At 45.6% G+C, this 10,688-nt stretch overlaps 1 protein-coding gene across 1 annotated transcript; it reads right to left on the bottom strand.

The window, feature by feature from the left end:
* Positions 1-342: 342 nt before the first annotated feature.
* Positions 343-5,240, bottom strand: LOC309889559 (ubiquitin-associated protein 1-like). Its single transcript, XM_082782423.1, has 4 exons — positions 5,224-5,240; positions 4,570-4,767; positions 3,683-3,784; positions 343-1,956 (listed from the first exon to the last, which is right to left on the bottom strand). The coding sequence occupies exons 1-4, from the start codon at positions 5,230-5,232 to the stop codon at positions 1,816-1,818; spliced, it is 450 nt and encodes a 149-aa protein (XP_082638549.1). The 5' UTR covers positions 5,233-5,240; the 3' UTR covers positions 343-1,815.
* Between the last annotated feature and the right edge of the window lie 5,448 nt (positions 5,241-10,688).

The following is a 10,688-nucleotide window of genomic DNA, read 5'->3' as shown; positions in this document are numbered from 1 at the left end:
ACTTCTCCAGACATGAAACTGTGGCTGCAGGAGAGATTCCTGCCAAGCCACACACTGAACCACACAGTGTTTAAAGCGCTTAAGAAACATAAGCTAGGGCAGCTGAGCTAATCTTCATTAGTGCTGATGTCCGTGCAGGACAAAGATACAATGCACAAGATAGCTGGAGTTCTGCCAAATTAGCTTGTGAATGATTCGTTTTTCTGTGGTAGTAGTTGTAGCCCCTAACCCCAAGGATACCGACACTTCCCAACTTCTTAGATACTGACCTGGGAATAAATGCAGCAAGCTCTGCTCTCAGGTGGAGAACAATTATTAATACAAGAAGGTGAGGTTCCACTTGGCCTGGGCTACACACTGCTGCTGTTTCTCATGTACAACCTGGCAGACTTGTAGCCAGGCAGAAGTTGGACAAGCCCTATGACCTGATGTGAAATAATCCCTTCCCTCTCGTTTCTCTGTAAAATGGGCTATTATGTCTGATCAATGAGGTGCCCAGCTCACTATTTATCTTCATGACTGTTAAATGCAACACAAGAAGTGTCTGGAACACAGCTCAGTACATTGTAAAACTGTACATCAGATCACCAGTCTCTATACCTAACCCTTAAAAAGCTAACCTGTGTAGAAAGGTGATAGCAGGAATCTTATACATTTTTATTTTCTGAAACCAGGAGATAGCAGCACCTGGGCTTGCAGGATCTAGCAAGTTCTTCATCTGCTGAAGCCAAAGAGCATGAGAGATGGGAACCATGCCATTGGGAGCTACATTTGAGTGTTTTATTAGTTGTTCTTCTGCAGAATCAAAATATTTAGCAAATTACTTTAAAGATTCCTCAAGACTGATGATATTTTATGTATTTAGAACTTGAACAATGTATAACATAATACTCGGTACTATCAAAAACAACTCAAAACCTGATTTCTAGTACTAGATGTTATTATGTAATTCTACAGCAATGTGGAAAATGGAACTAATGCAGTGAGTATATTTGTTTTAAAGAAAGTGCTTGAAAGAAACCTCCTGCATCACACTGAGTATTATTTAAAACAAAAGATGATTGATTTCCTAGCAGAACATTTTCTTAAATATTCTACAAGCCTGGGGGATTAAGAATACTGAGCCCCAGCTCTCTGCCTTCGGGTTCAAGAACCAACAGCAGTTGCAGGGCCAGGCCGAGTTCATGGTTTACCTGTTCCAAGTGAACGTATACACCGCTCAGCATTGGACACTCATGTCTGGCAGAAGTGTTGGATGCATGGGTTAAAAACAATCACAAGAGGAACAGCTTCTCTTTATGCATAGTGACAGTTTCTGAACCAGTGTTTTTACTAAGTTATAGGCTAACTTTCAACCAAAAAATTAAATTCCATTGCACTGAAGGTCAAATTTAACCAGTTAATTTGGACTGTGACACAGTCAAGTAATTCAGTACAAGCAGACACCATGAAAGCAGCTTCAAAGAACCAAAGCATCCTAGGTTTCAGAACCAACTTCATATTCTTCTGTCCAACTCCACTGCAACAGTGGGAGGAACCACTCCAGTCTCTGCCTATGTACAATTCCAGTAGAGGCTGGGCAGTTTAAACTCTCCATGGCCAAGCTGGAAAAAAAGGAAACTTAGGAAAGGACACTTTAAAAATTTAAAGTAAGAAAGAAAGTTGTCTCCCAGTGGAAAGAGAAATGCTGGAGTGATGCACGCAGGTAGGCTTGCCCAGTAACGCTCCCATGTGTGTGAAAAGCTGGACTCCTTCCTGCCGAGACCAAGTCACATTGGATGTGAAGTTGGCATGCGAGATCCCAGGAATGTGTTTTCAGCTGGCTCCTGCACGGGCCATTAGATCTTCCAAAGCATTGTGTTGGTCACTGTTATGTAATAATAAGACCTCCTTAATGTCTTTTAGTTCAAAGCCCATTTCTTTAAATTGACTCATTAGTTGGAGAAGTTCTGTGATCTGAAAGAGACAGACGATTATTTGCAAGAGAAAAGATCAGGGCTCAGTCTTACTCAGAGCTGGGGTTTAGCACAGAGATGGTCTTCAGCGACTGGGCACCCCATGGGGACAATCCCACTCCCATGCACAGCCCATACACGCTCAGTTTGAAGCAAATCCACTCCAACAAGAGTTGGCAGGGCTCTGCATGCAGCAGCCCTCTGGGCCTCACTTTCAGTTCCCAGCATTTGCAGTCCTGCATCTCCCAAACCCTCTTCAGTAAACACACCAAAGCCTAGTCTGGGGTAGTCTCTCTCAGTAGAAATTAATCAGCCTGTCCCAATTCAGACTCCCAGAAAGGTTGATTAATATCACTTTGCTCCCCCATCCAGCAGCTCCAGCTGCATACGAAGTTTTTTCAAGTTACTTTGACTTTGAGAAGAACAGTACAACAGCCCTCACTATAAAATGACTCTTCAGATCTAGGGCAAAATGGGGCTATTATGAAAAATCCTACTGGACACTTGTACTTGGTCTGTCTGGGATGGAGTTAACTTTCCCTGCAGCAGCCCATACAGTGCTGTGCTCTGCACTTGTAGCTAGAACAGCACTGGTATCACACCAGTGTTGTGTCTATTGCTGCACAATACTGGCACTGCATCAGGACTTCCTCCAAGGCCCCCAGAGCCAGCAAGCTGGGGGTGGGCAAGAGGTGGGGAGGGGACATCACATAGCTGATCTAAACCAAACAAAGGGATGTTCTATAGCATGTGATGTCACACAGCAATAAGAGCTGGGAAAGGGGAAGGATACTTTCTTCTCCCCCTCTTCTTTTGAGGAGGGCGAGTAAGAGTGCTGTTGTGATGGAGTTCAGCTGCCCAGCGGGGTAAAGCCACCACAACACCATGTGCTATACTACCAACACCAAACAAATCCTTCCCAAGCTCTTAAAACAGTGACAACTAGTAAATCAACTCAAATGTTTATGAACCCTCTGCTACTTACAGTGCCTCCACTCCAGAGGGGAAAACCAGGTTAAAACAGACAACCAGGAGAGCAGTCATTTCCAATTTGGGGGTTAAGCCACTAGCAAATGTGTTTCCGAAACACTGTCACTTCCCTTATCTTCACACTGTTGCTTCTCTGTTTGCAAGCTCATCACTAGCTGTATGTATATGTCGGGGGGAAGGTGGGTGAATTGCACCTCCAAAGAATTCCCATTATAACTCAGCACACAACAGGCACTAAAAAGCAGTTCTGCTGTCCTCTGTACCTTTGGTGCTGGCAAAGCAGCCACACCATAAACCACAAAAACTGTTTTTTTCCAGCTTCTTTCAGACAGAGTCCTAACCCAATTTGTACAGTGGAGAACATTTACAGCCAGGGTAAGCTGGAAGGGTTTTGATGATAATTTGCTGCTTCTGAAGTTAACTCTCTCTGTACCGAGCACCTTGCTCAAAAGACAACACTGTGTTTGGAACATTGCCATCAAAATAAGCGGGGTCTTTAAAAAGAGCTTGTCCTCATAAAAATGCATGTGAGTAAGGGTAATAAACCAATAAACCAATGCAGAAGAAATCTAATGTTTTAACATATTCCCTTCATCACCACAAGAATGTTCTTTGGCAGCCAGTTTTGACAACAAGGCAACATTACCATGGAGATAGAATTACACCAACCACTTCATAGTGCTGGAATTTCCCTTTGTGGTGCATTCTCACTATTGCAGAGCACACGGCACTCTCACCTTCTCCTCTGAACACTGATGCATTTCCAAAGCTGCTTCAACAAGAAGTGGATCAAAGCCCTTCTCACAAAGCTGTCCGTGTACAAACAGGTAATCCAAAACCTGCAGGGAACAAAACAAAGAAGTTTGCAGAGCTGCATTCACAGCACAGAGTCGTACACCTTGGTACGTGCAGAGGAACTGAGCACAACTCTATCCCAGACCAGGGGGACCAGCACAACTCTATCACCGGGAACCGAGACAAAGCTCTTCTTACTCTATCTTGAGACGCTCTTTGTGCAAGAGCTTGTTCAAAAAAACAGCAAACAAGTCCTTCTGTCTTTGTGCTCTCCCATCAACTTCATCTTTCACTCCAGTCAAACAGCCTTCCTTCTCTAGCCTTCCATTCTGAATCACTCAGAGCAGAAAAGCTCCGTGACATGGTTTTAGCAAGCGTTTGAGGCAACACATGGCAAGAAACACCACAGTCAGAGCACACAAAAAGTCAGTCACTGGTGCCTCACGAGGCTTTCATGGCTGTAGTAAGCCTGCAGGGGCCCGTCTCTCTACAGGGAGAGGCATCATCAGAGTAACCCCTTGTGCTCCAAAAAGGGAAGGTGCTTTGCTTTTTGGTCACGCAGCACTAAAGGCATGGATCCATACCGAGCTTCCCAAGGATTGTTCTGTGACTCGAGGAAGACTGTGCTGACTGAAGCAGATTAACAGAAACTTATGCAGATGTTCTTTGGTTTGGGAAGCCTTTTCTGCCAGGTGAAAACTTCTGGGGCAGTTCTGCAATCCACTGTTAGAATAAAGTGCCCTCCCTCTCCATTTTGCAAAGCTAAGGCTGTTTCTCAGCAGAATCAGCACCCACTCAAAGGTTTCTCTCTTCCTGCAAAAACTCTTACCTGGTCTATGTTCTGTCCCTTCTTCTTCATGGCTTTCAGGACGTTCTCAGGCGAGTACCCCATGTTGACGATGGTCTCTATGCACTGCCTCTCGCTAGCGGAGAGGGCCTGCTGTATGTCAGGAGCAGGGCCACCTGACCGCTTTGCGCAGCTGGTGTTATTGGGCACTTGAGACACTGGGAAGTTTTGGTGCATTACCTACAAGGGAAAACCCAGAGGCTTAGGTGATGGTCATCTTTTGCATCCATGTCCCCATTCCTGGCTACTTCAGGACTAGGACACCCCACAAAATTAGGTAACCAAGGCTGTGCTGGGGAAGTTGCTCATTGGTAGGATGAAACCAAGCATTTTATGTAGTCTGACTCCTACCACACCCTTTTTACCCTCAAAAAGACATTTGATTACCTAGATTTCTTGTTACATACATACTGCCAGGACTGAAACTTTCTCACACCCAACCTTTCCAACAGTAAAGGTCCTTATGATATGGGAAAGCCCTTTACCCTGGAAGAAGCAAGGGATTGCTTCCCTCACCCTGCAGTTCACTCATCACCTATGATTTTCTGTACTCAGAGGAATGTTACCTCTGGAAACGCCCCAGCAGCATTTTACAAATACCACGCAATGCAAGCACACAGGAAGGTGGGAACTTACCATAGGCATTTCTGTTTCCTTGTTGTCTGGGTGTACCTGTTGGACAACACATGAACAAGGTGATGAACATTACACACAAGCAGAGTTTGCTACAGCTGGAGAAAAAGGTTTCAGGGAAGAGACTGCGGACTGTGTCTACCGTACTGGAGAGACCTGTGGCCTGATCAGTAATCCACAGAGGCTATGCAGTAGTGGTTATGCAGTAGAGGTTATGCAGTTGTGTGTAGTTATAAGATAATCATAAGGATTGTTTGTTCTGCTCTCAAAGCAATGCACTTTGCATGCTGTATATGAGCAAAATGGCACAATGGCTAAACACACGTGGTTTCTCACCAGCATCCAATACTGTCCCATGCCCAGCACTGGGCTAACAACACCTATCTCTGACAGTAAAAATTGGTCATGGTTTCAGCTGGGATAGAGTTAGGATAGAGTTAGGATAGAGTTAATTTTTCAGGTTCAGGGTCCTGACAGACCAGTGAAGACTGAGACAAAGCACTTATTGAGTACCTCAGCTTTTTCCATGTCTGAGTGTCGTGGTTTAACCCGGCTGGCAGCTAAACACCACGCAGCCGTTCGCTCACCCTCCCCCCTCCCTCTCTGGGACGGGGGAGAGAAATGGAAAGTGAAGCCCGTGAGTTGAGATAAAGACAGTTTAATAAGACAGGAAAATAATAATAATAATACAATGATGATAATAATACTACTAATAATAATATGTACAAACAAGTGATGCACAATGCAATTGCTCACCACCCGCTGACCGATGCCCAGCTTAACCCCGAGCAGTCCGGCCCCCTCCCCCGGCTAGCCACCCCTATATATTGTTTAGCATGACATCAGATGGTATGGAATACCCCTTTGGCTAGTTCGGGTCACCTGTCCTGGGTCTGTCCCCTCCCAGCTCTTACTGCACCCCCAGCCTGCCTGTTGGCAGGACAGAGCAAAAGGCTGAGATGTCCTTGGCTTGGTATAAGCACTGCTCTGCAACAATTAAAACATCGGGGTGTTATCAGCACTCTTCTCATCCTAAGCCAAAACACAGCATTCCACCAGCTACTAGGAAGAAAATTAATTCTGTTCTAACTGAAACCAGGACACTGAGGAAGCCAGTTCTCCCGTCTCGTTTATCAGAGGGGGAACACTCTCCTTGGCCTGTCTCCTCCTGCCTATGTATCTGTAGAACCCCTTCTTGTCATTCTTCACATCCCTTGCCAAGTTCAGCTCCATATTGACAAGTTCAGCTCCATCTGTGCCTTGGCTTTCCTGATCCTATCTCTACACATCTGGATGACACCCCTGTGTTCCTCCCAGGCTACACAACCCTGCTTCCACTTCCTGTACATTTCCCTCTTTTCCCTCAGTTAAAGCTGCAGGTCCTTGCTAAGCCACACCGGTAGCCCGTCTCTCACCGGGTGGTGAGCAATTGCATTGTGCATCACTTGTTTTGCACACATTATTAGTAGTCTCTATCTCAACCCACAGGCTCCATTTTCCTGATTCTCTCCCCCATCCCAGAGAGGGAGGGGGGAGGGTGTATTAATGGCTGTGTGGTGCTTAGTTACCGGCCGGGTTAAACCACAACAGTCCTTTTGGCACCTAACGTGGGGCACGAGGGATTGAGTGTCCTGGTTTCAGTTAGAACAGAATTAATTTTCTTCCTAGTAGCTGGTGGAATTCTGTGTTTTGGCTTAGGATGAGAAGAGTGCTGATAACACCCCGATGTTTTAATTGTTGCAGAGCAGTGCTTATACCAAGCCAAGGACACCTCAGCCTTTTGCTCTGTCCTGCCAACAGGCAGGCTGGGGGTGCAGTAAGAGCTGGGAGGGGACAGACCCAGGACAGGTGACCCAAACTAGCCAAAGGGGTATTCCATACCATCTGACGTCATGCTAAACAATATATAGGGGTGGCTAGCCGGGGGAGGGGGCTGGACTGCTCGGGGTTAGGCTGGGCATCAGTCAGCGGGTGGTGAGCAATTGCATTGTGCATCACTTGTTTGTACATATTATTAGTAGTAGTATTATTATCACCATTGTATTATTATTATTATTATTATTATTAGTAGTAGTAGTAGTAGTAGTAGTAGTAGTAGTAGTAGTAATATTAATATTAATATTAATATTAATATTAATATTAATATTATTTTATTATTTTATTATTTTATTATTATTGTTATTATTATTTTCCTGACTTATTAAACTGTCTTTATCTCAACTCACGGGCTTCACTTTCCATTTCTCTCCCCCGTCCCAGAGAGGGAGGGGGAGGGTGAGCGAACGGCTGCGTGGTGTTTAGCTGCCGGCCGGGTTAAACCACGACAGTCTTCTTGGCGCCCAACGTGGGGCTCGAAAGGTTGAGATAACGGCAGATCTGACCAGAGTGTGTTAAACTAAAATTGGTGTAAGTATTAGACCTGCTTAATAGTCACTTGTCATAATGCTGATTGCTTTAATCTCAACTCTGCTGCGCCTGTTTTCCAAATTGAGTATTATAGTACATTATTTTCCGTATTTGCTCTCTGTCATGTTGTTTATCCTCTCCGGGCCCTGGTTTCAGATCATTATGGTACTGTGAGGAATGTTTTAACAATTCGTGTCCATAAAGAACAATTATGTTTGAATCCTGTCTGCCTCTGGGCCCTGCACTGGCAATTTAATTCTTGAACCACAGATGCAGTGTGTCCCAGTCTCCCCCTCATTGTAGTCAATTTATCACTTCTTAAATTTATGAACCTGTTTGCTTTTGTTATTCCGGACTTCTATTTCTAACATTGCTATAGATGTGTCTGTGAATGGCTGGGGAAGAATGTTTTAATTACTCGTGTGTCTGGGAGTTTCAGAACAACTGATAACAACTAGTGACTGTTATGGGATACTATGTGGATCTTTGGTATCTGGTTAGGGGGGGCCGAGAGATAAAGAGGAAGGAGAAAGAAGCTGAAGGACGTCTGGGAGACAAGACTTGAAGAGGATGTTCTGTAAACTTGGTATGGTGCCCAGTAAGTACAAAGGGGGAGAGGAAGACTACGAGCCTTCAGCATGAAAGACCCCTAGAGACCCCCAGAAGAGACCCCAGAGGAGACTGCGCATGCTCCAGTAGGAGGGACTGCACCCCAGAAACTAATTTTAATAATCTATTTTTTTTAGAAGTAGTAATGAATATGTATTAGTCTAGGAGCATAAAAATCAGCTGCTTGATGTAACTGGTGTGCGTCCTGGTGGAGCGGAGACTCCCGGTGCACCCAGCGCTGTTTGCTTACCTCTATTCCTTTATAGTCTTTCAATAAATCCTATTTTTTTATTTAATCCTAATTTGAATCCTGAGCCATTTATAACAGTACTGTGTGTTGTAGCAATGGCTTATGAGACGATGAAATATCTGGTCATGACTCTAACTTGGTATTTGTACTCAGTAACATCATCAACTCTGTACTTTGGAAACTGTATCTTGGAAACTATTAGCAATTATACCTATTGTTTTTCTCCATTAGGGAGTCAATCTGTGGAGGGGAAAGGGAAAGATATTTTTTCTTACTTGATTACTCTCCCTTTCTCCTTCACCACCCTCTTATCCTCCGAGCTTGTTACAATAGTTCTCCAAGATATTGAATATCCTTGGGATACTCAGACCAGCATAGTCTCGTTGTTCTGCCTCCTGAATGCGCTTCAGGTTCTGCTTAAAGTTAAACAACTACTTAGGAAGCTCATCCGGAGATCTGCCCGGAGGCAGTATAGTTGTGGGTGGCAGGGAGTATGGGAGGATATGGGCAGGCATCTAGAGCAGTTGGCACCCCCAGTGTTTTGGAAATTCACCCCTGAACAACTGCAAAATCCTCAAAAACTGGCAGAATGCTTGAGAAAAAGGTGTCATGATTCTGGCAGTTCCAAAGTGACACAAATCATTGTAACATGCTGGGGCCTGGCTCATGCCTATTGAGCTGCCATTGATACTGCTATCAACTTAGTGACAGACCCTGCGGCCACTCCAAGCCCTGTGACAGATCCAATGGCCACTGTGACCCCTACGGTGGACTCTGCAGCCGCTCCAGTTCCAGCTCCTGCAGCTGCTCCAGTCCCAGCTCCTGCAGCCGCTCCAGCTCCTGTGGCTGGGTCAGAGAAAAGAACTGTAGCAGTGCAAGTTGACCCTGCAGAGGGTATTCCAACCTCTGTGGCAGACCCTGTAACAAGGTCAGAGAAACGAGCTGTAGCAGTGCAAGTTGACCCTGCAGAGGGTATTCCAACCTCTGTGGCAGACCCTGTAACAAGGTCAGAGAAACGAGCAGTAGCAGTGCAAGCTGCCCCTGTAGAGAAGGTGAAAAAATGGTATAGAGATTCAGGTCGTTTAGAATGCAGAGAGTCTTCTGCCAAATCTAGGTATAGAGACAACGGAGATGACGACGACGCTGGGCCATCAAGGATTCAGGAGGAGGAAGATGAGGATGCCGAAAAATCAACAGTAACTACCCGAAGCCTAAACGAGCGTGAGCTAGGAGATGTGTGAAAAGATTTTGGTCGTTGTATAGGTGAGCAGCTTGTCACCTGGCTGCTCCGATGCTGGGACTCTGGAGCCAATTGTGTGGAATTAGAGGGCAGGGAAGCCAGGCAGAAGGGATCCCTTGCTCGAGACGCTGGCATTGACAAAGCAATTGCAGATGGAGCACAATCTAACAGCCTCTGGAGGCGTCTCCTGTCAGCTGTGAGGGAAAGGTATCCCTTCAAGGAAGAACTTGTATGTCTACCAGGTAAGTGGGCCACTATGGAGAAGGGAATCCAGTACCTGAGGGAATTAGCCGTATGGGAAGTGATTTATGAGGACCCAGACATCAGACAAACATCCACAGATCCAGATGAAGTCAGGTGTACACGACCCATGTGGCGGAAGTTTGTACGGAGTACACCATCATCATATGCCAGCTCATTGGCAATCATGGCCTGGAAAGAGGATGAGGAACCCACAGTGGATGAAGTGGCTAAACAACTCCGGCAGTGTGAAGGAAGTCTCTCCTCTTCCTTACAGGCCTGCATCTCAGCTGTGGAGAAACTTTCTGAAAAGGTTCACTGTCGTGGTTTAACCCGGCTGGCAGCTAAACACCACGCAGCCGTTCGCTCACCCTCCCCCCTCCCTCTCTGGGACGGGGGAGAGAAATGGAAAGTGAAGCCCGTGAGTTGAGATAAAGACAGTTTAATAAGACAGGAAAATAATAATAATAATAATAATGATGATGATACAATGGTGATAATACGAAAGTAATAATAGTATGTACAAACAAGTGATGCACAATGCAATTGCTCACCACCCGCTGACCGATGCCCAGCCTAACCCCGAGCAGTCCGGCCCCCTCCCCCCGGCTAGCCACCCCTATATATTGTTTAGCATGACGTCAGATGGTATGGAATACCCCTTTGGCTAGTTTGGGTCACCTGTCCTGGGTCTGTCCCCTCCCAGCTCTTACTGCACCCCCC

The sequence above is a fragment of the Aythya marila genome (assembly GCF_965140915.1).
Source record: "Aythya marila genome assembly, chromosome: W".
Lineage (NCBI taxonomy): Eukaryota > Metazoa > Chordata > Aves > Anseriformes > Anatidae > Aythya > Aythya marila.
Note: the sequence above shows the minus strand (reverse complement) of the source record. Positions and strands in the feature narration are given on the sequence as shown.

Bases quoted from the DNA above. Each gene is read 5' to 3' on its own strand.
- LOC309889559 (XM_082782423.1), bottom strand. The intron at 3,785-4,569 runs GTAAGAGTTTTT...TGTTCCCTGCAG, and splicing joins AGGGACAGAACATAGACCAG to GTTTTGGATTACCTGTTTGT. The intron at 1,957-3,682 runs GTGAGAGTGCCG...TGTCTCTTTCAG, and splicing joins ATCAGTGTTCAGAGGAGAAG to ATCACAGAACTTCTCCAACT.